Source organism: Rhinopithecus roxellana, chromosome 12, assembly GCF_007565055.1.
Source record: "Rhinopithecus roxellana isolate Shanxi Qingling chromosome 12, ASM756505v1, whole genome shotgun sequence".
NCBI classification, from domain to species: Eukaryota; Metazoa; Chordata; class Mammalia; order Primates; family Cercopithecidae; genus Rhinopithecus; species Rhinopithecus roxellana.
In genome coordinates this window covers 3,661,060-3,689,051 of record NC_044560.1, presented here as the reverse complement: position 1 = coordinate 3,689,051, position 27,992 = coordinate 3,661,060, and the positions used below count along the sequence as shown (strand labels likewise).

Genomic DNA, 27,992 nt, shown 5'->3' with positions numbered 1-27,992 from the left:
TTTATTTTATCTAGGTCTCTGCTTAAGTGTCAACTGATCAGAGGTCTTCTCTGTCTACCCTAAATAAAGAGCACTTCACTTCAACCCATCACTCTTAAGAAACAAACTGTTTATTTGCTTTGCTTCATTAGGATGGAAGCCCTATGAGAGCAAGGACTTTATTCTTTTTACCCTGTTATCCCCAGAATGGCACTTAGCTCACATAGGTTGCTCAATAAATGTTTGCTGAACACATGAAAAAAAAAAAAGCAAATAATTCCATGTTCTCTGATGGTGGCTGGCATCAGACAAAGTATGAGTGGCTCACAGACAGTCTTCTTTCCAAATAAGGCAGAAGAGCACCTATCTGTCCAGACTCCCATCTTACCTTCTTCCCTAGTTGAAAAACAAGTGAAGACAGCGTGTCCATGGCTGTGGAGCGCAGTTCTGGGCTCTGGTCCAGTGTTCGAACAATAGGGTGAATGATCCGGGAGGCATAATCAGTGAAATCCAGGGACTCCGTCAGGCGGTCCACAGTCTCTAGCGCTGCCCTACAACAATGGCTAACATACAGTAACTGCTAACATACAATCTCCAAGGAAGAGACGTGACTGAGGGTGAGCTTAACAATCAGCACAAAAGGGATGGGAATGAATGGCTTCTAAGGTATTTTGGATGACATGGATCCAACATTTATTCCAATGGGATAGGGACAGTTAAGATTTCCATAAACCTGGGATATTTCTAGACTAAAATAATGCGAGTTGAAATAACAAAAAAATAGAAAGATGGCCTGGGAACTTAAGAAACAAACATTTTCAACAAAACATTAAAAGCTTAATGATTGCTAATCCAAAAGGGGAGGTGCTCACTTTCGAGATGGCAGTGGAGCTTCAGGGGCATCAAACAACTTCACAATAGGAGGCAGCAGTAAATGTAGGTAGTCATCCAGGTTGGCGCCAAACAGCTGGATTGCAGCCAATAACTGCAAAAGGGAGCAAAAGCATGGTGATGAATAGTCAGGTCCCAAGTATCTAAGGACACGCAGCAGGTGGTGGTACGGATAATTCAAAGTTCTGAGGGGACTGGGAAAAGCCTTTATTAAATGGCCTTGAACTATATCCTTTTGGTAGCACTTTCTCCCCCTCATTTTATTTTGCTTACATATTACTTTGCTTTCTCTGTGCTTATTTGAGTTGATAAGGAACCCACTGCTGGATAATAAAGAAAATTAGTCTGGGATAAAACATTTGCCAAGATTAATCTATTGAAATACATAAGGATAATCAAGAGAGGATTATAGACATTCTGTAAACTGCACACATTGGGTATTAGTATTCTTGGGATTCTGTCTTATGGAGTGGGCATCAATCTGTCACTCAGAACGAGGTCTCAGCTTTTAGCTGATCACCCAGGGATTCAGAGGGAAGCAGAAAATCTCTCTGGAAGATGACATAGGCTACTCACCTTGATAGAGACGATGCGGCCTGGGCTGTTGTCATGCATGAAGACACGCAACATGTGTGGGATCAGCTGGGGCAGGTAGAGCTTAAATTCACCCCCAAGAGCTACCACAATTTGCTCAATGAGAAGAATGATCGTGCTCTGAATTGACGTGTTCATGACCCAGAATTCCTACAAAGAGAGAAAAGTTAGAGGAGCTGAGTCAGGTCCCTTTCTGCTGATATATGAACCAAGGAATCAAGATGGCCAGAAAAGCAAAACTGTAGTGAGCATGGTCTGTGCCGAGATCAAGTCCTCACTCCCCTCCTCCCGCTGGGCCCTTCTTGTGTCTTGTGTTGCAGCCATACTGGACAAACTCAATTGCATTTCCCCAGATGCAGGAGGCTACCTGAGTCCTCTGGGCTTTGCTCATGCTGCTTCCTCCGCCTAGAATCCCACTTCTTGCTCATCTACGCCCTGTCTTTCTAGACCTGGCTCTAGCCTCACTTCTCCCACGCAGGCTTTCTTCTCCATGATCCACTTGGATTCTTCGCACTCCCTTCGATAGCGATAGCAGTTGTAAGACTTCCTTTGCTTTGCCATCCTCCCTCTAGATTGAAGGCTACTGAAGGACAAGAAACCTCTATCTCTGTATCCCCAGAATCTATCAATCAGAGCATCTGGAATATTCTAGAATGAACAGATTACTAAGTCACTCGAAAAGCTCTGAAGTGGTCCAGGGTGGACGTGGACCTTACTTTGGTATCACCTGATCTCTACCAGAGGGTGACTCCAGGATTACAAAGATTTCCGGGCTTTTCTGGATTTAGATTTTGCTGTTAATAGATAGCATCTGACATCTGTCCCCTCCCAAAAATCTATCCATCAGGCCTGAACAATGCCACAAAATGAGCCCCTTTCTACACCCACATGGTTATTTTCCACACAAGTTACTAAAATAAAAACTTGGCCACCTGGCCACAGATCCTGCCTCAGTGTTGCAAAGCAAATTAGTCCAAGCCTCTAACTCCAGGAAAAGCTATTATTTCAAATCAACTCAAAAAGACAGCTGCCTATCACCATCTTTAAGAGTTCTGGAGTAGGAGATTTAATGGTAACAGAAACCCTACTAATCATGGCAACACATGAATGTTAATATTCTTGCAGCCTCTAAATAGTTCAAAGTAGAAGTCCATAAAAACAATAATTCCTCAGACGAAAGGCTTTATAGACAGATACAGTATTTTTATTTAAAAAGGTATCTTAAAAAGCATAATGGTTTAGAAAGTAAAAACCATACTAGAAGATGCTGGTAAAACTTCCTTTCTCTCTACTTGGAGAGAAGTATTCTCTCTGAAAGAGCTGTGTTTTCTAGGTTAAAAATGTTGCCAAAGAAACACCACAGATTTCAGAGCCTCCAGAGTTTGTCTGATGTTCATTCACTTGAACCCCACTCTGCCTTCTTTAGAGAAGGCCCACCTACCTCCCAGCTGCATTATCATCAGCTCCTCAAAGGGGCTTCTCTACCTCAAAGAAGCGAGACAGCCTGCCGAGGGATGTCAGCTGGATCACTGTTCACAAAGACTATTTCCTTCCCAGGCTCGGGGGAGCTCATTAAAATGCTCAGAATCAACAGTCATAGGAAGAGCCCCCGCTGCACCTTCTCTATCTGGGGTGAAATGGAAGCTGCATTTTGCAGGTGTGAGGCTCCCTGCCTCACTTCCCTGTGTTTTGGTCATCAACATGTTATGACTATAATATGGTCATATTGTATCCTTGTTTAGCCTTCTTGAGGGGATTAAGTCACAGATTACTACATCCTCCTCCCATGAGGACACTGCTTCTTCCCTTGCCCCTCCTCCCACTAAGACGAGCCACTGGCCTCTTTAGTATTCTGCCTAAATCTTCCTTGTACAGAGGCTTCTGTGGTAGGAGTCAGGAAATAGAGCAGCTTTTAATTATTTATACATGTAGGGAGGTTTATCAGTTCTGAGACCCAGGTGTTGGGAAGTTCCATTTGAAACCAGCCATTTTGATTTTAGTCCTGCTGTTTCCTCCAAACTAACTACAAAGGTCTGGTGTGAAAGAACAGAAATCTTCCAATTCTTTGAGGACATGCTATCCCTGCAAAGCAACCTTCCTCTCAGAGACATTTAAATTATATAGAACAGAAGGAAAAATGATATTGCCAATGGGGTGTCTTCTGGCACCTACTTAATCCATGTTATAAAATCCTGGGACCTCAGCCTTTTCTCATGTGCCACTGCAGTCAAAAGGTGGTATGTATGGTTTTGGAGGTAGCAGGGTAAAGCATCACCTTGTTCCTTGGTGCCCAACACGTGTCAGTCATATTTAACAGCCCTAAGAAAACCCAACCCCCAATCCCTTCATGGTTTATGAGCAGTAACGAAGAGGGCGTTCATGAGAATAGAAAAGCACCGTTGTGATATTAAAGTGAAATTGCTTTGTTGTGTGTGAGGCAAATAACCCAAGAGTCTATTTCTGGCAGAACAATTACTTCAGGATTTCTCTTCAGCCTTTGTGCCCTGTAGTTTTATACCTGGGAACCTGGAGCAACAGCCCTTCCTCCCCCTCAATATCCAGTGGGCTGTGTTCCATTTCCTGTACTAAGGCTGTAACAGCTCTACAAAGATCCATGAAAAAAATGTCTGTCATTTAAACTTGCTTCTGAGCTTTCCTCAACCCAAACATGGAAGAGGCCAAAGCATTAACTTCTACTCACTCTCATGAGGGTGACTATTTCATCCATATAAGGTCTGATGTGGCTCTTCACAAAGGACACCAACATTCCCAGCTGCTGGAACAAAAACTGAAATGGACAAGAGGTCAACCAGTTGGTATCATGAAGGACACTGAACCCCCAGGCTTACCTTAAGTTCATGTGAACAAATAAAGACAACTATGGAATGGGTTTTCACACTATACCATCTACTGAGAATATATTTCAAAGACCCAAGTTTGGCTAGGTTTGGAGGCTCAGTGCTTTGGGAGGCTGAGGTGGGAGGACTGCTTGAGGCCAAGATTTCAGTAACAGTCTGGGCAACATGGCGAGATCCTGTCTCTACAAAAAAATACAAAAAATTAGGTGGGCACTTGCCTGTAGTTCTAGTTACAATGGATGCTAAGGTGGGAGAAACGCTTGAGCCCAGAAGTTCAAGGCTGTAGTGAGCTATGCACGTGCCACTGCACTCTTCAGAGTGCAGGGTGACAGGGTGAGAGCCTGTCTCTCAAAAAAAAAAAAAAAAAAAAAAAAGACACAAACTTAAATGGTGATGGTGGTGGGAACTCAAAACAATTATCAGGGGCTTTTACACACCAGGCGAGCCAGTTACTGCATAGCAGGGTCTTTGTAACCCTCATTTAACCTCCCTGTGCCCAGGCTTTTCCATGGGAAAATGGAGATAATACTTAACCTCACAGACTTCTAAGGCTTAAACGGGATAATTCATGTCAAGCACTAGAACAGGGACGTGAATACTGTTCAGTACTCAATGAATATCTGTTATCATTGAAGGATTTCTGGAATCACTAAACTTAAAAATAAACCTGAAAGTTTTTACCAACTGTAAATGTACCTTTTGTTTATTTGGCTCTAATTAATTACCACTCACTTCCTAAACTAAATACAGCTAACTCCTGATTATGGGTATTGTAGCTCATTTACAGTAATTAACTCATTACTTAGGTCTTAATTAATTAACTATGTCTCTGAGAGATTATGAGCCAAAATAGCAAGCAAACTGGGGTAGGGATAGGATGAGGGGATTCTACTTAAGTCAGTACCTTTTAGGTGTAGGAAGAAAAGACATCCACTAAATAAAGTTGGGAATAAGGAAGGTGTGAGTAAAGAAAATCTCAACTACTTTCCAGGTTAAAGATTTGTCTTCAAAATGTAGGTTTTATTTTGTTATGATCTTCAGATAGTATTACACACCAGTAATAAGTAGCGAATGATATTTGACACCCCTTCCCGCCATTTTTTTTTTGGAGACAGAGTCTCGCTCTGTTGCCCAGGCTGGAGTACAGTGGTGTGATCTTGGCTGCAAGCTCCGCCTCCCGGGTTCAAGCCATTCTCCTGCCTTAGCCTCTCAAGTAGCTGGGAATACGGGCGCCTGCCAAAAATGCCCCGCTAATTTTTTTTTTTTTTTTTTTTTTTTTTGAGTAGAGACAGAGTTTCACCATGTTAGCCAGGATGGTCTTGCTCTCCTGACCTTGCCCTCCCCAAGTGCTGGGATTACAGGCATGAGCCACGGTGTCCGACCCCCTTCCCCAAATTCTTACAGCTTTCTCTGCCTTTGCTTCTCTCCATTAACAAGCGTAACTTAAAAAATGAACACATATGTTTTCACTCCTATCCACATGCAAGTCAGGTAAGTTGGGATAAATAAAAAGCATTACTTAAAAAAAAAAAGTGTTATTTCAAACAGTGAGTAATGGACTTATAGTACTCATTACCCAAAGAGGCAGGATCAATAGGACATACAGGATTGGGCTCAAAGAAGAGTCTGAACATATTTCCTAATGATAACTTTGACTTCCAAGGTGATTACAGCCTGGTCACCACGTGGCACACATTTGACTCAGTAGACTCATTTCTACCTATCTCCTGGTCCCCGCCATCCCCTAAAAGTTGAATCACTATAGTTTTGTAGTGATTCCCTATATAAATATGTATAGTGGTCCCTATACAAATATATTATTACAGGCCTGGCATGGTGGCTCACGCCTGTAATCCCAGCACGCTGGGAGGCCAAGGTGGGCAGATCACAAGGTCAGGAGTTTGAGACCAGCCTGGCCAACATGGTGAAACCTCATCTCTATTAAAAATACAAAATTTAGCTGGGCATGGTGGCACGCACCTGTAATCCCAGCTACTTGGGAGGCTGAGGCAGGAGAACTGCTTGAACCCAGAAGACGGAGGCTGCAGTGAGCCAAGATCACACCACTGCATTCCAGCCTGGGCAGCAGAGTGAGATTCTATCTCGAAAAGATAAAGCCTGAAAGTAGAAAACCTAAGCTGGAGGAAAACAGGCCAATAGAGATGGCGGGAAGGTCAGAGAAAACTGAGAGACAGAAACAGGAAACAAGCTTCCTGGTCCTTGGTGCCATTTTACTAGGCACAATTAGGGAGCACTTGGGTGGCTGATTCATAAGGAGTAGCTGCCCAAGGGATATGGACAGGCAAGCACCTCAATGCTGAGGAGAGAGCTAGAGGAGCTGCCTCTTCTCCCTTTGCCTTTCACAAGCATTCTTTTTTTCCTTGGAATATGAGTATTTTAAGAGAACAGTTTTGCTCCTGAAAATATGATGCACTAGATTTCCTCCCAAACTCCCCCACTATGATAAGCCTAAAATTAAGGCAAAAAAAAAAAAAATATAAACATGATTATAAGATTATTAGAACTGAAGTGGCCAGGCACAGTGGCTCATGCCTGTAATCCCAGCACTTTAGGAGGCCAAGGCAGGCAGAACTCCTCGAGCTCAGGAGTTCAAGACCAGCCTGAGGAACATGGTAAAACCTTTTCTCTACCAAAAGTACAAAAAATATATCAGCTGGGCATAGTGGCATGTGTCTATGGTCCCAGTTGCTTGGAAGGCTGAGGTGGGAGGATTGCTTCAGCCTTAGAGGTGAGGTTACAGTGAGCTGAGACCATGCCACTGCGCTCCAGCCTGGGCAACAAAGTAAGACCCTATTTCAAAAAAAAAAAAAGAACTGAAGCCTCTCACATAAAGCCAGATTTTCAAAGAGCTACATATTAAGATAAATAGTGAGTTAAAAAAAAAATCTGTCCACTGGTAAAAGGAGATAAAGAAATTTGCCAGTTGTGAGGTGGGGTCTAGGCAGAAAAATGCCTCCCCTAAGAGTTCATAATTTCAGGCATCTATTGTATGGGTTTATGGATTTATTTTCACTAACTGTGTGGCCTGGGAAGCTCTAAGCCAAGAAATTAAAGTTCTCCTGGACCACTTGGCAGAAGTAAATGCATATCCTCTCTGGAGAGATGCAAATTTAGAGCAGATTTAACAGTATTGCTCCAGGGAAAGCCCAGTTGAATATGCTATCTATATGATTCCAAATTATAAAACATGTGAGGAAATAGACCATTACAAGCATGACTTCTCAGAAACAATACACAGAATCAGACTTCTATTATATATAATAGAAGTCTATTTATATTTGATAGAAAATTTAGTCTGTTTAGACATCAGTACACTTCCCCCTAAACAGTTTGTGCATATTAATAACTTGATTTTAATCTTTACTTTCAGCCCCAATTTTTTCCTTTGAGGTACAATTTACACACAAGGAAATGCACCAGTCTTAGGGGTACCACTCAACAAATTTTGACAAATGCATGCAGATGTGTAACCTAAACCTCGTCAAGACAAAGAATATTACGCTATCTTCCCAGGAAGTTGGTTTATGTCCCTTCCAGTAAATCCCCACCTTATTCTCTCAGAGGCAACCACTGCTTTGTTTTGTTTTGTTTTGTTTCCTACCATGGATTAGTTTTGCTTGTTTAAGAATTCCATATTGAGTGGAATCGATGGCACGTTTTATTTTGTGTAAGTCTTCTTTCACTGAGCAGGAAGCTTTGGAATTCCTCCATGCTGCTGCTGCATGTATTGGCAGGTCCATCCTGTACATTGCTGAGGAGCTTTCTATTGTATAAATATACTGCAGATTGTTGATTCATTCTCTTATTGATTAGTTACTGAGCTTATTCCAATTTGGGACAATTATGAATAAAACTACTAAGTACATTCAAAAAAAAGGAAAGTTAGTCTGTTTAAAATGCCTAAAAAAAAAGTAGGAATAAGGCTGGGCGCAGTAGCTCACACCTGTAATTCCAGCACTTTGGGAGGCTGAGGTGGCTGGATTGCTTGGGGACAGGAGTTCAAGACCAGCCTGGGCAACATAGTAAAATCCTGTCTCTATTAAAAACGCAAAAACAAAAAAAATTAGCCGGCGTAGTGGTGCACGCCTGTAGTCCCAGCTACTCGGGAGGCTGAGGCGTGAGGATCACTCGAACCTGGAAGGCAGAGGCTGAAGTTAGCCGAGATCGTACCACTGCATTCCAGCCTGGGCAGCAGAGTGAGGGAGGGGAGGGGAGGGGAGGAAAAAAAATAGAGGGGTATAAGGACAAAATTCCAAAAAAGATAATACATGAGAATTTCTCAGGAACTGATAAGATACCAATCCTCACATTTAGGAAGCCCTCCAAGTCTCAAACAGGATAATCAAAATAAACTCACATCTAGATATATAATAGATAACACTTTAGGATAACAAAACAATGAGAAGTAAAGCCACAGAAAAAATATTATGTAAAAGGGATTCATGATTTCTCAACAGCAACAAAAAGAAGTCAGAAAGAGGGATCATATCTATAGTTGTAGGAGAACCTAGAATCATATTCTTGGCTAAAAACTAAATTTTTTATTTTAATTTTTAAATCTCCAAATGAAGATTTAAAAAGAGGGTGAAATAAAGACTTATTCAGATAAAAACTGTTTATTTCAATGAATGCTCCTAAGGGGAATTTGTACTAGGAAGAAAGAATATGGTTATAGGAGTAAGCTCTAAGAGCGATGAGACATGAAATAATACGTGTGGATGAATATAAACAAACACCACATAAAACGATAATAATGTTCAATAATATGGAGGAATAGGGCCAAGGAATGCAGTCAGTCTCTAAAACATGCTTGTCCAACTCCTGTTCTAGAAGCTAGAAAAAAGCAAGGAAATCAATTCTCCCCTAGAGCTTCCAGATGGGAACACAGTCCTATCAACACCTTGATTTTAGCCCAGTGAGACCTCATGTCAGAAACATAATCTAGAGAGCTGCAGGATAATAAATCTGTGTTAAGCCACTAAATTTGTGGTAATTTGTCATAGCAGAAATAGGAAATAATATAGGAAGGAAGAAAACGAGGTATAAAGATGGTGCAGAAGCTAGGTGTTGCTGGAAAGATCTTATTTATAGTTCTAGCTCTGGAACTATGTTAATGTCTTATATAACTAAAATAAAAGTTATTTTTTTTATTTTTTGAGATGGAGTCTTCCTCTGTTGCCCAGGCTGAAGTGCAGTGGTGCAATCTTGGCTCACTGCAACCTCTGTCTCCCAGGTTCAAGCAATTCTCCTGCCTCAGCCTCCTGAGTAGCTGGGACTACAGGCATGCACCACCATGCCTGGCTAATCTTTGTATTTTTAGTAGAGACAGGGTTTCGTCATGTTGGCCAGGCTGGTCTCAAACTCCTGGCCTCAAGTGATCCCCTCAGCCTCCCAAAGTGCTGGGGCTACAGACGTGAGCCACCACGCTCAGCCTAAATTTTTTGTAAACTCAAGGAAAATTCTAAAAGTTGAAAATAAACAGAAACAAATGAGTTTAACTATAAGCCAAATTGGCTGCACAATCACTCAAGAAGAATATCAAGTGAAGTCTTAAACTACATTTAGTCATCTTATTGTTAACACTAACATTGGCCATTTTCTATTTACATCTATAAAAATACATATGTATGTAATCTCACTAAAAGAAAATCAGAGCTTCTTGGAAATGGCTATGCCCAGGTTTGAGTGAAATATACTTGATATGCTTGGAGTAATTTTTTTCCGCCAGAAAGCAAGAAAGTCTACTGGGCCATGTAAGAAGGACACAACAGCCAGGGTGATCAGGATAATCTGATTGTGAAAAAGATTACTGCCTGCAATGGACAGAAATATTATATATACATATATATAGTGTGTATGTACATATATTCTATATATATAGAAATACTCCATATAGTGAGCTCTGATTTCTTTCAGTGAGATTACATACATATTTTTTTATATACACAAGTAGTAAATGACCAATATTAGTTTTAACAATAAGATGACTAAATGACTTTCACTTGATATTCTTCTTTGAGTGACTGTGCAACCAACTTGGTTTACAGTATAAAGATAAATTACATATATATATATCTTCATGAGTTCATACTGATACTCTAAAGAATAAGGGTAGGATTGGGAGGTGGGAAGGTGCCTGGGTCACCTCTGAAAAGTTGTTAGAGGCTTGACTCCTCATTATACTAAAAAACTGATAACTTGATAAAGGTAAAGAACCATGAATGCATTTTGTTTTTCCTACATGATCTACACTTCAAATTACCTTGGTAGTTGATCATATAAAGTTCTTTTTTAAAATTAAAAATTTTTTTTTTTTTTTGAGATAGAGTCTCACTCTGACGCCCAGGCTGGAGTGCAGTGGACCAATCTTGGCTCACTGCAAGCTCTGCCTCCTGGGTTCATGCCATTCTCCTGCCTCAGCCTCCTGAGTAGCTGGGACTACTGGTGCCCGCCACCATGCCTGGCTAATGTTTTTGTATTTTTCAGTAGAGACGGGGTTTCAACATGTTAGCCAGGATGGTCTCGATCTCCTGACCTTGTGATCCACCCACCTCGGCCTCCCAAAGTGCTGGAATTACAGACGTGAGCCACTATGCCCGGCCTAAAAAATATTTTAAATAAAATGAGATGGGGTCTTGCTATGATGCCCAGGTTGGTCTCACAATCCTGGACTCAAGTAATCCTCTCATCTCAGCCTCCCAAAGTGCTGATATTACAGCTGTGAGCCACCATGCCCAGCCAAGTTCTTTATTTCTAAAGAACTTTCCAGCTAATAAATACAGAAGGAATAATCAAATTAGAAAATCCCCATTTTGGGGCACAGGTTCTCAGGACCTCCTGAGAGATGTGCCATGGGAAAAAAATTTTTTTAATAAAAAAAAATACATATAAATAAGAAAATCACCATTTTGCAGTCCCTGATCAAATAATAGCTCTAGGAAATAACTACCAATGAATGCTAAAATGATTAGGAAAAAGGCTGATGGGAAACTTTTTAACAAATGGATCACATGACAATATCTGAACTCACTGATTAGCCTTCACATCACTAGCAGTGGGTCATTTTGAAAGTGTCTGTTTACTAAATGTTGAAATAGGAAGTATACAGTACTGTAATCTATGAAGTATAGGAATAGAGGGAAAAGGTAAATAAATGGTGAAAGAATGATATATATCAACCAAATGCCAGATGAAGACCTTATTTGGATTTTGATTTGAATAAACCAAATTACAATGAATTTTTAAGGCAACTAGGGACACTTGAAGAAGGGTTGGTATTATATAATACTAAGAAATGATTGTTAGCTTTGTAGGTGTCATACTTGTGGTTATATGGAAAAAAGTATGTATTGGTGAAATAGTATGATACCTGTAATTTCTTTTAAAATACTGCAGAAATGTACGTACATGTGTGGGGGGAAAAGGCGATGCAGGTAAGGGATAAAACGAAATTGACAAAATGCTAGTAATTACTGACGGGTATATGAGAATCTAACATAATAGGTTGTCTAGTTTATTCATGATTGAAATAGTCTATTAGAAAATGTTTACAAAATTAAAGGTGGCCAATGAGTGAAGGCAAAAGATGAAATAAAAAATTAAGGCTCAAACAAATCCAGAAAAAGACAGAAAAGAAAGATAAACAGACAAAGCAGCTGGGCGCGGTGGCTCACGCCTGTAATCCCAGCACTTTCGGAGGCCGAGGCAGGTGGATCATGAGGTCAGGAGATCGAGACCATCCTGGCTAACATGGTGAAACCCTGTCTCTACTAAAAAATACAAAAAATTAGCCAAGCGTTGTGGTGGGTGCCTGTAGTCCCAGCTACTTGGGAGGCTGAGGCAGGAGAATGGCGTGAACCTGGGAGGTGGAGCTTGCAGTGAGCCGAGATTAGGCCACTGCACTCCAGCCTGGGCAACAGAGGGAGCCTCAGTCTCACAAAAACAAACAAACAAAAAAGACAGACAAAGCAGGACAAAAAAGAATGCACTAAGTAAGATGGTGGAAATAAACTCAAATATGGCTAGGTGCGGTGGCTCACACCTGTAATCCCAGCACTTTGGGAGGCCGAGACGGGGGATCACTTGTGGTCAGGAGTTTGAGACCAGCCTAGTGAACATGGTGAAATCCTGTCTCTACTAAAAATACAAAATTCGCTGGGCGTAGTAGTATACACCTGTAATCCCAGCTGCCTGTGAGGCTGAGGCAGGAGAATCACTTGAACGCAGGAAGCGGAGGTTGCAGTGAGCCAAGATTGCACTACTGTACTCCACCCTGGCAACAAGAGCGATACTCCATCCCAAAATAAAATAAAATAACCCAAATATATCAGCAATCACAAAAAATGCAATTGGCCTAAAATGCACTGGTTAAAAGACAAAATTTTTAAAATTGGATTAAAAAGATAATCTAGCTATATTTACAAGAGAGCATCTAAAACAATAAGTCATGAGACAGTTAAAAGTAAAAGAATTGGAAAAGACATATGCCTCCAAAAAAAAAAAAAGCTGGTGTGGCTATACTAATGTTAGGCAAAATAAATTTTAAGGTATTACTAAAGATAAGGATTACTGCATAATGATAAAACAGTCAACTTACCAGGAAGGTATCAGGATTTAAAATTTGCATGCATCTACTAATATAATCTCAAAAACATATAAAACAAGATTGACTAAACTGTCAGAAACAAGCCTACCATTGTAAAGGGAGATTTTTGTCTCACTTCTCTCAGGATTGATAGATCAACCAAACAAAAATTAACAAGGACACAAAAGATTTGAACACAATAAGTAATAAGTTCAATCTAATGACTCATAATAACACTCTGTCCACAATGTTAGCAAATACACAGGTATTCCCAAGGATACAGGAAATACTTATGAAAATCGATCAACCACTAGACCATTAAAGCAGTTCCAGCAAGCATGAAAGAATCATAAACACAATGCAATTAAGTTAGAAATCAGCATCAAAATGAGAAATTAAAAACCCTGTAAGTTTACAAACAAAATACCCACTTCTAAACAACTCAAGGGTAAAAGAAAAAATCCTAACGCTGGAAAATATTTCTGAACAATAATGAAAATACTACATAATTACAGAGCAATAAAGGAAGAATGAATTACTGATACATGGTACACATGGATGAATCTCAAAAGTTTTAAGTGAAAGAAGCCAGATGCAAAAGACCACATATTCTATGACACCAATTATATGAAATGTCCAGAAAAAGTAAATCTATAGAGATAGAAGCAGATTAGTAGCTGCCCCAGGGATGAGGCAGAAACAGAAAATGACTGAAAATGAACAGGAGGTTTTTTGCTAGGGTGATTTAAATTTTCTAAAATTAGATTATTAGTGATAATTGCATAACTGTAAATATATTAAAAATCAATGAATTTTATGGTATGTAAATTTTATCTCAAAGTTTTAAGAAATTTTGGAAAGCAGTTAAATAATACTTGGAGTGAAATTCATAGCCTTAAGAGATTACATTAGAAAAAAAGATTTGACGCCAGGCGCGATGGCTCAAGCCTGTAATCCCAGCACTTTGGGAGGCCAAGATGGGCGGATCACGAGGTCAGGAGATCGAGACCATCCTGGCTAACCCGGTGAAACCCTGTCTCTACTAAAAATACAAAAAACTAGCCGGGCGAGGTGGCGGGCGCCTGTAGTCCCAGCTACTCGGGAGGCTGAGGCAGGAGAATGGCGTAAACCCGGGAGGCGGAGCATTTCTTTTAAAAAGCAGAAAAAGGAAAATAATAATAGATCAACAAGTCAAAAGTTGGTTTTTTTTTTTGAGATGGAATCTAGCTCTGTCACCCAGCCTGGAGTGCAAAGGCGCAATCTCAGCTCACCGCAACCTCCATCTCCCGGGTTCAAGCGATTCTCCCGCCTCAGCCTCTTGAGTAGCGGGGATTACAGGCATGCGCCACCATGCCTGGCTAATTTTTATATTTTTAGTAGAGTTGGGGTTTCACCATGTTAGTCAGGCTGGAGTTGAACTCCGGACCTCAGATGATCCACCCACTTCAGCCTCCCAAAGTGCTGGGATTATAGGCGTGAGCCACTGCGCCTGGCCAATAGTTGCTTCTTTGAAAAATACTTTAACAAATCTCTACTAGAAAATTAAAACATAATCCACTCAGTTTTAGGTCATAAAAAAAAACCTTAAAAAAATTAAAACGTGAGAGAACAGTGTGAACAATTTCACATCAACAAGTTTTAACACTTAGACAAAATGAACAGCTTCCTAAAAAAAAAGTACCCAAAACTGCTTCAAGTAGATACCTTTGAGCCCATAGTTAAAAAAGAGAAAATTATAGACCAATTCAATCAAGAACACAGAAGCAAAAACTCTAAGTTGAACTGACATAAGATTGAAATTTAAAAATACATTATAACCAAGGTGGTTTTAATACAAGAATGCCAGCATTCTTACATTAGAACATGTATCAATGTGAGTCAACATATTCAACACATTAAAAGACAAAAATCATATGATTATTACACACTAAAAACTTCAATATCCATTCATAATAAAACTCTTTAGCAATCTCTTTATATGAGAATATTTGACCTTTATAAAGCTATCTAGTGCTAATTTTGGCAGCACACATACTAGCATTGGAACAATCTAGAGAAGATTAGCATGGCCCATATGCAAGGATAACAGGCAGATTTGTGAAGCATTCCGTATTTTTTAAAAAATAAAAATAAAATAAAATAAAAATATATCTACCAAAAAGCTACAACAAACATTATACTTAGTAGTGAAATCTTAACAGCAGTCCATTAAAATCAGGAGCAAGGTTACAGATTTCCACTACCACTGCATCTAATCAACATGGAAGTAGGCCAGGTGCAGTGGCTCACTCCTGTAACTCCAGTGCTTTGGGAGGCCAAGTTGGGCAGATAGCTTGAGTCCAGGAGTTTGATACCAGCCTAGGCAACATGGCGAAACCCAAAAAAAATCAGCTGGGTGTGGTTGTACATGCCTGTAGTCCCAACTACTCGTGTGGCTGAGATGGGAGGATCACTTGAGTCCGGGAGGTAGAGGTTGCAGTGAGCCCATATCACCTACTGCAACCTCTGTGTTGCCAGCTTGGGCGACAGAGCAAGACCCTATCTCAAAAACCAAAAACATGGTAGTAGAGGTGTTATTACTTTTTTATTACTTATTACTTTTCCTTACTGTGTCACTAAGTGGTTTACGAGATTAAAACTAAAAAACAAAACATCCATTTTTTTTTTTCCCTCCCTGCCGCACCAGACTATATAACTGTCTAGGGTAAAAACCTAAGAGAATTTACAGGTGAATTATTAGAGTTAATAAGAATTCTGGCTGGGCGTGGTGGCTCATCCCTATAATCCCAGCACTTTGGGAGGCTGAGGCAGTTGGATCACTTGAGGTTAGGAGTTCAAGACCAGCCTGGCAAACATAGGGAAACCCTGACTCTACTAACAATACAAAAATTAGCCGGGCATGGTGGTGCAACCCCTGTAATCCCAGCTACTCAAGAGGCTGAGGCAGGAGAATTGCTTGAACCTGGGAGGCAGAGGTTGCAGTGAGCTGAGATCGTGCCACTGTACTCCCCCCTGGGCAACAAAGTTAGACTTTTTCTCAAAAAAAAAAAAAAAAAAAAAATTCAATGAGGTTGAGAGCTACAATTATAAATATAATAGAAACAAATAAACGGTATGTCTATACTCCAGACACAAAGTTAGGAAACATAATTTCTAAAAACATGCTATCTCCTCTAAATGTACATCATGTGAACAATATGATCAGAGGGAAAAGTAATTAATTATCTTTTAAACATAGTACTCTGACTGTACACCCTTAGTAGAGTGTATTCTAAGAAAAACAGGAACTACAAAGCTACCCTGAACTTTACTTAGATCTGTGGTTGGTAGTAGTGTGGACATATAATCTTGGAACCATTTTGCATACTCTGTGATTTAGAGAAAGACACAAGAAACAGCAACAGTGAGACGTGGGGGAGGGGAAAATTCCTCTTTACAGAAAAATGCTGTCGGCTAATGAAATGGAGAAGGAACGACAAAATTACAAAGTCATCACTTTGCAACCACTAGTGTGACTGATAATCAATTCAAGTGAGGATTATCAATGGATGCTACAATTACTGGATGGAAGGTAGCTGAGGAACAGGAGGGCCATGGAGTCTCAAAGTGTCACCCCACAGATTACTCACTAATGGCAAAGGAAAACAGATAAGTTTACAATGGAGAGATCAGATAAACACCCACTTGGCTGCATGCTCGCACTGAGGATCAACAATAACGGGACCAACTGGTGGCAGTATGAGATCCAGTAAGAGCATGCAAGTTCACCTGTGTAGTATTTTCACTAAAAATGTTATGACTTAAATCTTGTCATGAAGGAGCAACCAGAAATCCAGACTGATTTTGTATTTGTGGGGCATCTACAACTTGACTGAACTCTAGATTACTGAGAATGACAATGTTTTTCCTCCCCTAGGCCATTCATCTTCTAGCCATCTTTTTCTCGAGATGGAGTCTCACTCTGTTGTCCAAGCTGGAGCGTGGTAGCATGATCTCAGCTCACTGCAACCTCCACCTCACAGGTTCAAGCAATTCTCCTGCCTTAGCCTCCCGAGTAGCTGGGATTATAGGTGCGCACCACCACGACTGGGTAGTTTTTGTATTTTTAGTAGAGATGGGGTTTCACCATGTTGGCCAGGCTACACGGTGGTGACCTCAGGTGATCCACCCACCTCGGCCCCCAAAGTGCTGGAATTACAGGTGTGAGCCACTGAACCTGGCCCTTTTAGCCATCCAAGCCAGGACATTGGAGTGAGCCGATCATACGCTTACACGTTGGGAGTTAAGGGGGAGGAAGGCATTAGGCTCAAGGGCATACAGAATGCACGATTAAGAAGCTGAAGCACAGATGGATCTGTGCATGTGGTGCAGAGGAGAAAGAGAAGGATTGGGGTTTGAGGTACTTACTTCCCGGATGGCCCCATCACAGACTCGAATGACATTAAGGAACGTGGGCATGACCTGGGGCAGAAACTGCACACACTTGAGTCCCAGGGACTTGAAGATGAAGGTGATGGCCTGGACAACCATGGTGTGATGGTGAGAGAGTGACTGGTCTCGGAAGATCCGCATCAGGGCCACCATGGACACAGCTGGGTAGAACTCATCCAGAGGCAAGTTTCCCATGTTAACCAGCATTTCACTAGTGCTATAGTCAGCTAGGACAAAACAAAAGAGAGCATTAGAGGTACACACAGCATGACATGACTTTAGGCAGAGCATAGTTAATAACAAACAACCTCCTAACAGACATTAGCATTCGTTATCTTTCTTCCTAGTATGTTCTAACACTATTGGGAATTCAAGGTCTATTAGGAACCAATAAATAGCTTCTCACCATCAAGGAGTAAACAGTTTTTGGCTTTTCTATTACTCAAACCACAAAAGCCTAAAACAGTACATGATGGGTTGGTTTTCTCTAAATTGCTCTGTTTAATTTAGCTTCTTACCGTTCACAACTTTAAAACTGAAACTATCAATAAAAATAATTACTCCCCCAAAATAGAGGGAATTAAATTAAGCAAACATCTGTTCAGCAGCTGCTTGATTCCCCTAGGGAGCTCACACAAGTTGGTAGGCAAATACTACCTATCCGACTTGAACAATAAGGACCTGAAGGACTCTGACGGTGGCGGAGGGGGCAGCGGCAAGGGAGGGAGGTATAGTAACATGAAGAGTGCAGTGAGGAGGGTAAGAACTAAACAGATGAAGAGCTGGGCTGACTGGTGCCATGAATAAGGAAGAACACCAGGAGCAACATGGCTCGGGCCCTGCTCTCCACAGCTATGGGGCTGACATAATGACATCACAGGCATGCCTCCCTCATACCAGAAGAGGAAGAAATCTGAAGCAATACCATCCCATCTAGTGAGTTTAGAAACAATTCATTTTGGGGTAATAACATTTTCCTGGAATAGTTGGGATAACTAATGTTAACTTTCAATGTCAGAAATAGGCCTGCCCTGAGGGAATATGGGTTAAGTCTAGAAAACTCTCCTGCAACCCCATACCCTACCCCCATTCACTCAGGCTACTTGTCAAAAGGCAATGGGCTATACAAAAATTAACCAGGTGTGGTGGCACACGCCTGTAGTCCCAGCTACTTGAGGGGCTGAAGCAGGAGGATCACTTGAGCCAAGGAGGTCGAGGCTACATCATGCCATTGTACTTCAGCCTGGGTGACAAACTGAGACCCTGTCTCCAAAAAAATAAATTTAAGATAAAATAAAAACAATAAAAGACAATGGGCAAAAGATCACCAGAAATTATTCCACCTATCTAACTGGAACCTTGCACTCATTGACCAACCTCTCCCTATTCCCCCTCCCTGTGTCAATTAAAAATAAAACAAAACTTAAAAAAAAAAAAAAAAAAAAAAGGGCGTCCAGGCATAGTGGCTCATGCCTGTAATCCCAGCACTTTGGGAAGCTAAGGCGGGCAGATCACTTGACGTTAGGAGTTTGAGAACAGCCAGGCCAACATGGCAAAACCCCATTCCTACTAAAAATGCAGAAATTAGCCAGGTGTGGTGGTGTGCACCTGTAGTCCCAGTTACTTGGGAGGCTGAGACAGAAGAATTGCTTGAACCCAGGAGGCGGAGGTTGCAATGCTATATTCCAGCCTGGGCAACAGAGTAAGACTCTCCACCTCAAAAAAAAAAAAAAGAAAAAAGGCAAGGCAATGTGGCTCTTGGGCCAGACCATTTCACGGAAAAAAGAGCCCCAAATTTCTGATTGCTGCTAGTTTTCCCTATGGCCCTGAGCCTCGCCTCTGATTTCCCTATCAATTAAAATGGAGAATCAATTATCTCTTCTTCTGTAGATACTATGGGAACGAGAACATCAAAGAAGCACTAAGAAAGAATGAGAGATAGAGGTAATAGGGTTATAATGTGTATCTCTTGCATTGGCACCAAAAAGCAGACCGACTTGGCATGTCAACCCTTGACAAAGAATCTAGACAGACATGAGGATTCTGGCCACAATGGAAAGCAGCATCCCTTCTGGGATTCAAGAAGAAACTACTGACTTTTCATTCAAAAGTTGCTAAATGAGCCAATATCCTATTTCTCAGTAATCCAGCTCCAGACTTTCTAAACACAACCAGCAAGGGTTCTGTGAGTGAGAACTTCGCAAGTCTTTCATGGCTACCCCCAACTTACAGGAATCCTGACTTGACTTGGATTCTGACAGGCTGACAGCAGAGGCATCCCGGGACTGGTCTATCATGCCAATGTTCACTTTGTGCTTGTAGGGATCCAAAGCCCCTAAAAGCCCTAACACACGGATGGCCTGGGTGGGAAAGGGGAGGGAAAAAAGAAAACATTCATCACAACATGATTACAACAAGTATCACAGATACTCCTCTCAGGTTTAAACCCCAATTCACACCCAAATGACCAGCTACATGAACAAAATGGAAACAGACAAGAAGTCTGACTCATACTGTCAGAGCATGTTAATGCTGCAACCTTCTCTCTCTTACCATCCTCCCAGTAAAGTCTTAAAGACCAAGTTTGCCATGTCCCCTACCTCTCTGCGTGTACCCTGGTTCTGCTCAGTCTTCAGAAAATTCAGTAGCACCTCAAGCAAAGTAGGGTACTTCCTGTAGGGCTCTACTACATAGCCAGTGCTGGCCACCAACTGTCCCAGGGTCCACAGAGCCACCTAGATAGACACAAGATCACATGGTTCATTGAGCCAGTATGAGAGAAAAGAAAGCATAGTTGAACTCTTTGTATGATGACTGTAATGAAGTGTTAGAGGCTATAAGAAGACAAGAGGTTTCCAGTAAAGACACTAACCATGAGCAGAAATCCCAAGAGGGCATAAAACCAAGGCTGATCAAGCACACAAATCTGCAACAACCACTGGATCAAGAGACAAAGAAAATTCCCACCTTTCTCAAAGAAAATACATCATTCTTCCATATCCCAAATGATTAACAGGAGATTCAAAAGGAAATTAAGATTTTTTGTTGTTGTTGAGACAGTGTCTCACTGGAGACTGGAGTGCAGTGGTGTGATAACAGTTCACTGCAGTCTTAATCTCTTGGATTCAAGTGATCTTCCCATCTTAGCCTCCTGAGTAGCTGGGACTACAGGCACACGCCACCATGCTCAGCTATTTTTTTTTTTTTTTTTTTTAGTAGAGACAAACTCTAATTATGCCCAGGCTGCTCTCGAACTCTGGAGCTCAAGCGATCTTCCTGCCTCGGCCTCCCAAAGTGCTAGGATTACAGGTGTGAGCTGCCATGCCCAGAAATAAATTAAGACTGTTCTTAATTTTAGTCTAGTCATCTAATAGCCTCAAATTGGGAAAGCAGAACCAGGGCTGGGCAAGGATGAGCTAAACCTCTGTTCCCTCATAGGCAGTGGCCAAGGCTTTCTTTTTCCCTCTGAGAGCTAGGGCTCTGATAATTGACCTGCATTTTCTTTTGTATAGACAAAATGGCACTAGTCAGCCCTGATACTTACTGAAACTGACTCTGGGTCAGGACAACAGGTAATTCTGGTTTCAAATCTATCTAATTTTCACTCATTCAACAAATATTTTTGAGCACCTACTATGTATCACACTCTGTTCTAGGCACTGGGTAAGGACACTAAGGTGAATAAAGAGAAGCAAGGTCCCCGGACTCATGGGGTCTGTCTTGCTCAGTCGGGAAGCAGTAATACTCACCTGCCTTTTGGCCAACAAAGAGGAATCCTGGAGCATGTCCATAATGATAATAAAAAGTTCATCAACCCATTTCCTCATTTCCAGGCCACTAACCTGCAAAATGAAAAAGAGGATGGTAGATAGGGTTAGAAATTATGGCATTAAATAGTATTTTGAGGCCGGGCACGGTGGCTCACGCCTGTAATCCCAGCACTTTGGGAGGCTGAGGAGGGCAGATCACCTGTCATCAGGAGCTCGAGACTAGCCTGGCCAACATGGTGAAACCCCATCTCTACTAAAAATACAGAAATTAGCTGGGTGTGGTGGCACACATCTGTAATTCCAGCTACTTGGGAGGCTGAGGCACGAGAATCACTTGAACCCAGGAGATAGAGGTTGCAGTGAGCTGAGATCACGCCACTGCATTCTAGCCTGGATAAAGTGAAACTATCTCAAAAACAAGTAAATAAAATAAAATAATTTTTTAAAAAAAGGCCTCTCCTTTGGGAGGCCGAGACGGGCGGATCACGAGGTCAGGAGATCGAGACCATCCTGGCTAACACGGTGAAACCCCGTCTCTACTAAAAAATACAAAAAACTAGCCGGGCGAGGTGGCGGCGCCTGTAGTCCCAGCTACTCGGGAGGCTGAGGCAGGAGAATGGCGTAAACCCGGGAGGCGGAGCTTGCAGTGAGCTGAGATCTGGCCACTGCACTCCAGCCCCGGCGACAGAGTGAGACTCTGCCTCAAAAACAAAAAACAAAACAACAACAACAAAAAGGCCTCTCTTCCTTTCTCCACCATCGTGGTGTGTGCTTGACTCTGCTTCTCGCCATGTCTTCTCACAAGACTTTCAGAATTAAGCAATTCCTGGCCAAAAAACAAAAGTAAAATCGTCCCATTCCCCAGTGGATTCGGATGAAAACTGGTAATAAAACCAGGTACAACTCCAAAAAAAGACGTTGGAGAAGAACCAAACTGGGTCTATGAGGAATTGCACATGAGATGGCACACATATTGATGCTGTCTGAAGGTCACAATGATGTGACCATATCAAGCTGAAAATGTCACCACTATCTGGAGAGTCGGATGTGTTTTATTGAGAATGTATTATTTCTCTCTGAATATGTTAGGAATGCGTTGGTTGGCTGGGTTCCGTAATAAACATGTGAGATCTTTCATTTAAAAAAAAAAAAAAGCATTTGGACTTCCTCAGAGGTGAGTTTCCTTTCCACCCCATCTCCACCACGGAAAAAGTAGCTGCCCCTTTACCTGTGCCAATTCTCCTATTGTTGCCAGGACATTATTGATCACACCTGGGTTTGGATCAGGGTCTGGATCTTTCAGTTTCAAAATTAATGCCTAGGGAAAGAAGTTATGAGAAAACGAATGCAGGTTAGACTCTACTAGAAACCTTTCTTTCACATAAGTCAAATTCACCCAAGACACCATCTCAGTCATAAAGAAATTCCTCCTAAGCTTTATGAACCCAAGACTTCTCTGGAATGTAAATTCTCAAACTTTTCTCTGTACGAAGTATAAGTCTGACATGTGAGAGAGCTGGGAAGCACCATGATGTGAAAGTATCTTCTCATGTCTCCTCTAAACTATCTCAGTGATTGTTCATCCAGATTCACATACATTGTAAAATACTTCACATGACTCTAATGTGTTCAGATTTGAAGGTTGTTTCAGATTTTCAAGCTCATTTTTTCCTCATTTTGGGAGAGCTATTTTATGCTACTATCCACCTACTTCTCCTTTCCAAACACCTGTGATGATGTGCCTGAAGCATTATCTCTTACCTTTTATAAGGAGAGCACTTTCCTGCAACTGATGAGATTCTTGGTATTCTTTAACTGAAAGTGCTTGATATGGCCCTTTGGTCTCCAAGCATGAGAGCAAGGAAATTATCTACTTTGTTCAGTGTACTAGTGAGCACTGAAACACTCCCATCTCCCCATATGAGCTGATGACAACGCAGAAAGGAAGTGCCAGCCTCTTGATTTGTGTTACCTTCAGAATAGGCTCCATGTAGGGACGGATGAGTCGGGGCGCATTGGAGACCAGGTGCCCCAGCATGCGGGCACTCTGCTCTTTGATTCTTCCAATCCCACTGTGCTCCAGCTCTGTCAAAATCTGTAGGGAAGAAAGGCTCATATGTTCTCTATGGCAGAAGACATTCTAGAGAGAGACTGTGTCAAACAGAAAAAGTGGCAGGGAACTGGGGGAAAAACCAAGACTTCCACGACAGATGAAGTAGCTGCTAGATACTCAATGAGCAACAGACATCTCTGCAAGTGACAGAACAGCCTTAGATATAAGTGCGCCAGGAAGAAAAACTATTCGAAAACCTACTCCCTTTCCTTTTATCACAGCACTCCAACGTCCCATGGTCTTCTCTAAAGCAGAGCTTTTAACAATGTAGCACAGCCAGAGAAGACTGAAAAACCAACAGGGAGAGCTGAGAGTAGAGTTCTATAAAAATGAGGAACAAAGGTAGGGCCCTTGGGAGAAAAATCTTCGTCCAGACAGCAAATTACTAAGGACTACAAATAATGGCAAAGGAATCAAAGAACAGTTAGAACAGCTATGATGTCAAGAGAAGTGTTGATACTCTGTAGCTGTTTGGGGTACATCTAGATAAACTCAATAGGTGGGGATCACATTGGCAGGATCCCCCAAAGCCTTACTGACTGGAGATAACATGCTGGTTCTAACTGACATCCTTACGAAACCAGCAAATCAGCACATTAAGCTCATGGTGACATAGACAGCATAATATAGACAGACTTCTGGATAAAGCTGCCAGAAGGAAATCGATGAGCAGTAAGAAAAGCAGATGTCACAGAGCTCAGGTTAACTCAGCTACCCAGAGGAGTCTACAATTTAACATTACATTTTGTCTTAGGTTACTGACTTCATAACCTGATTTTCTGGATTCCCTTGGCAGCCTGTTTTCCCCAGTCATAGCAGACCACAGGGAAAAGAAATGAAGGGGATACTGAGAATAGACCTGCAGCACCAGGAAGACATGGCTGACTGCGAGGAAATGTGCCTCACAGAGCAGAGCCCAACTATCTGCAGCAGTGCGGGGCCAATCCAAAGAACTCCAAGTTCACTTTCAGAGCCTGAGAGCCTCACTGCATCCTAATAACAATAACCAATGCCCACCCTGATGACCAAGACCGCAAGAAAGGCCAAAGTCGGCCAGGCACAGTGGCTCATGCCTGTAATCCCAGCAGTTTGGGAGGCTGAGGCAGACGGATTGCTTGAGCCCAAGAGGCAGAGGCTGCAGTGAGACGAGATCCCACCATTGCACTCCAACCTTGGTGACACAGTGAGATTCTGTCTCAAAATAAAACAAAACACCAAAGCCTTTACCAAGGCATGAAAATGTACAACTCAATTTGGAAAAATCTATATCAAAGTTTAAAAACAAAAAAGAGTAATTTTAATGTTTCAAGGGCTAAATTCAGTACATAAATTCATTCAAAGGAGCTTCACACTCTGCAGTATTGAAAAAATGAGATGGCCTGATAGCTTACTACCAGCTTCTAGAAGATTAGAGTCGGCCGGGCGAGGTGGCTCACACCTGTAATCCCAGCACCTTGGGAGACTGAAGCGGGCAGATTACGAGGTCAAGAGATTGAGACCAGCCTGGCCAACTTGGAGAAACTCTGTCTCTACTAAAAATACAAAAATTAGCTGGGCATGGTGGCAGGCGCCTGTAGTCCCAGCTACTCAGCAGGCTGAGGCAGGAGACTCGATTGAACCTGGGAGGCAGAGGTTGCAGTGAGCCAAGATCGCACTACTGCACTCCAGCCTGGAGACAGAGCAAGACGGCGTCTCAAAACAAAAAAGAATGAAGATTGGAGCCACGCCTGGCTTATTCACTGCTATATTCCCAGTGCCCAGCAGTACCTGGAACATAGTGGTCAAAAAGTCTGCTGACAGAATGAACATATTGTTATTCTCATTAGGAGGTATTTATTTTTTCCTTTTTTTCTTTTTTTTTTTTTTGAGATAGGGTCTCACTCTGTCACCCAGGCTGGAGTGCAGTGGCACCATCACGGCTCACTGCATCCACAACTTACCAGGCTCAAGTGATCCTCCCACCTCAGCCTCCTGAGTAGCTAGGACTACAGTATGCATCATTACGCCCAGCTAACTTTTGTATATTTTGTAGAGATGTGGTTCATCATGTTCCCCAGGCTGGTCTCGTCAAACTCTTGGGTTCATGTGATCCACCTGCCTTGGCCTCCCAATGTGCTGGGATAACAGACACAAGACACTGTGCTCAGCCATTTAAGATATATTTCTATGCCAAATTAATGCAGCATGATTTGAGCTAGCAGGCTCAACACTGATTTCGCTTTTTTTTCTTTTTTTTTTTGAGACGGAGTCTCACTCTGTCGCCCAGACTGGAGTGCAGTGGCGCAATCTCTGCTCACTGCAAGTTCTGCCGCCTCCTGGGTTAACACCATTCTCCTGCCTCAGCCTCCCTAGAAGCTGGGACTACAGGCGCCCGCCACCATGCCTAGCTAATTTTTTTGTATTTTCAGTAGAGACGGGGTTTCACCGTGTTCGCCAGGATGGTCTCCATCTCTGGACCTCGTGATCCGCCCGCCTCGGCCTCCCAAAGTGCTGGGATTACAGGCATGAGCTACTGCGCCCAGCCTTTTTTTCTTTTTTTTTTGAGATGGGAGTCTTGCTCCATTGCCAGGCTGGAGTACAGTGGCATGTTCTTGGCTCACTACAACCTCTGCCTCCTGGGTTCAAGCAATTCTCCCTGCACCAGCCTCCAGAGTAGCTGGTATTACAGATGCTCGCCACCATACTGGGCTCATTTTTTTTTATTTTTAGTAGAGACAGAGTTTCACCATGTTGGCCAGGCTGGTCTCGAACTCCTGACCCCAGGTGATCTGGCCACCTCAGCCTCCCAAAGTGCTGGGATTACAGGTGTGAGCCACCACGCCCGGCCTTCAACAATGATTTCTATTCCTTCCTAAAACTCAGAAATCTTTTTAAGACTTAAAATGACAGGCACTTCTAACGCAGGCCAGCAGTTAAATAAATCATTATGCTAAAAACAGAAGTGCCAACATAAGTACAGCTTCCTAATTTGTTGATTGATGATATAATTTACAGCCACTTTACGACAAATTGTGAACAAACAACATTTCTCTAGAGTGAGTTACATATATTAATGATTTTCTATGTTTAAGTTCCTTATATATTACAAAAAGTGTTTACTTCAAAACAAAGCATGAGGGAGGGTCAGGAAGCAGACAGCGAGCAATGGGGACAGGAAATGAGTGGGTGAACCACATAGAGACCCAGAAGAGGCAGGTGGAAATAACTTCACCAGGCAGGACTGGACCATGTATTGCTCACCAGGAGGCCACAGAACTTAGGTAGGTGAAGACAAAAACTGAGGAGCCATGTCTCAAGAGGAATTCTACCTTGGGCTACAGATCAAGCAACTGAGTTTGGCATTCTCATATTATTTAAGAACAAAAGCCAGGATCACAGACTGGGGCAATGACTATTAGAATTAACGGTGGAAACGGTCTCACATTGGTTATTTTTGTGAAGAACAATGGCCTCCATGCTTGACCTGGCACCAGCAAGAAAAGCAGGAGAGTGGAAGGATAGGGAGGCGCTGGGAAGTCTGACACCATCTGCAGCAGATCAATCCAGCAAGCAAAGAGGGCCAAGAAATGGGATCACTGGCAACTTGTCAGGAAAAAGAAAGAACTGCATGAGAGGACTCCGAACCACCTTGGAGTCATATTGACAAAGGGCTCATGAGGTGATAAGCACTGGAACTGCCATTATAAAGCCAGGGAAACGTGGACCCTTGCAGACACATGTGGCTTTTACCAGGTACCTCAATCTTTCTCCCCAATTCTTGTCCTCAACTCTGCTTCCTCAAGCAGCTCTCACAGTGAGAGTCCTGTTTTCCCTGCCTGTGGGTCTGGCCATCATCCTGGTTACCTGGATGAGCATCTTGCGCAGGAAAGGCATGACAAACGCAGGGTTCATGCTACTGAGTCGGCCCACAGTGCAGATGGCCAGCTCCCGGATCTCAAACACCTGGTCATTCAGAGCCACAAACAAGGCCTGCAAGTTCTCCGCCTGGGCCAGGTGTGCATCAAAGCGCTCGTCCAGGGATGCCAAGACACAATAGCGAATGTCAGGGTCTGCAAGAGCAATGGAGCCTTTGAACATTTCTTCATGACCCAATCACTCCAGCCCTTCCCAGCTTCCACCTCCACTGCCATCAGCGTAGTGGGAAGATTCCAGATGCTTTCTCTCATCTAACCTCTGTTACTCTTTTCTCTACTCATAGGAGTGAAGACAAAGAATTAAAGGCAGATTATCTTACACCAACAGGCTAGAGTAGCCGCGCCTAACACGCCTTGGCAGAGAAATAGCTGAATATCAGCTTGTTGAGGCCGAGATCTCTAGAGAGGCCACGTAATGAAAATGGCTACTCCCAACTGCCCTAAGCTCCTTAACTCCCCTAGATTGCTTCTGTCTTGGAAGCCTTACCAGGATCTGTTATCCCAACCACGAGCAGCTTGCTAAGCACATCTGCCACCACTTGCACTGCAGTCTGGCTAACCACATGAGCATGGCCACTGATGAGGTGGATGGAGGGCGTGAGCAGGCGGGAGCAGGTGCGGGCAGCCTCCATGCGGATCTCCTTGTGCTCACTGTTTAGAAAATGATCCGCACAGTGGCGAACAAATTGGGTCAGAGAGTGGCCTGGATAGAAAGGCAGAGAGAAAACAGAATAAACACTGCTGCTGCAGACAGGTAGGTCTGCAGCTTGCTAGCTGAATTTTCCATTTTGAGGCTACTAATTCTACTTTCAACCAGATATTGATCAATAAGATACT

At 42.4% G+C, this 27,992-nt stretch overlaps 1 protein-coding gene and 1 non-coding gene across 4 annotated transcripts in view; one reads left to right on the top strand and one right to left on the bottom strand.

The window, feature by feature from the left end:
• MTOR (mechanistic target of rapamycin kinase) overlaps positions 1-27,992 on the bottom strand; it is a 162,218-nt gene that overhangs the window by 100,358 nt on the left and 33,868 nt on the right. For all 3 annotated transcript variants that reach the window (XM_030912982.1, XM_010353522.2, XM_030912983.1), the window contains 12 exons: positions 27,643-27,858; positions 27,085-27,290; positions 23,101-23,223; positions 22,357-22,446; positions 21,108-21,200; positions 19,959-20,093; positions 19,589-19,718; positions 17,335-17,585; positions 4,166-4,252; positions 1,447-1,614; positions 852-964; positions 368-530 (listed from right to left, as the gene is read on the bottom strand). In XM_030912982.1, the coding sequence (XP_030768842.1) occupies positions 368-530; positions 852-964; positions 1,447-1,614; positions 4,166-4,252; positions 17,335-17,585; positions 19,589-19,718; positions 19,959-20,093; positions 21,108-21,200; positions 22,357-22,446; positions 23,101-23,223; positions 27,085-27,290; positions 27,643-27,858 (1,775 nt within the window). The remainder of the gene's footprint in view (positions 1-367; positions 531-851; positions 965-1,446; positions 1,615-4,165; positions 4,253-17,334; positions 17,586-19,588; positions 19,719-19,958; positions 20,094-21,107; positions 21,201-22,356; positions 22,447-23,100; positions 23,224-27,084; positions 27,291-27,642; positions 27,859-27,992) is intronic.
• LOC115892485 lies at positions 14,938-15,044 on the top strand. Its single transcript, XR_004052365.1, has one exon. It is a non-coding gene; the product is annotated as a U6 spliceosomal RNA (small nuclear RNA).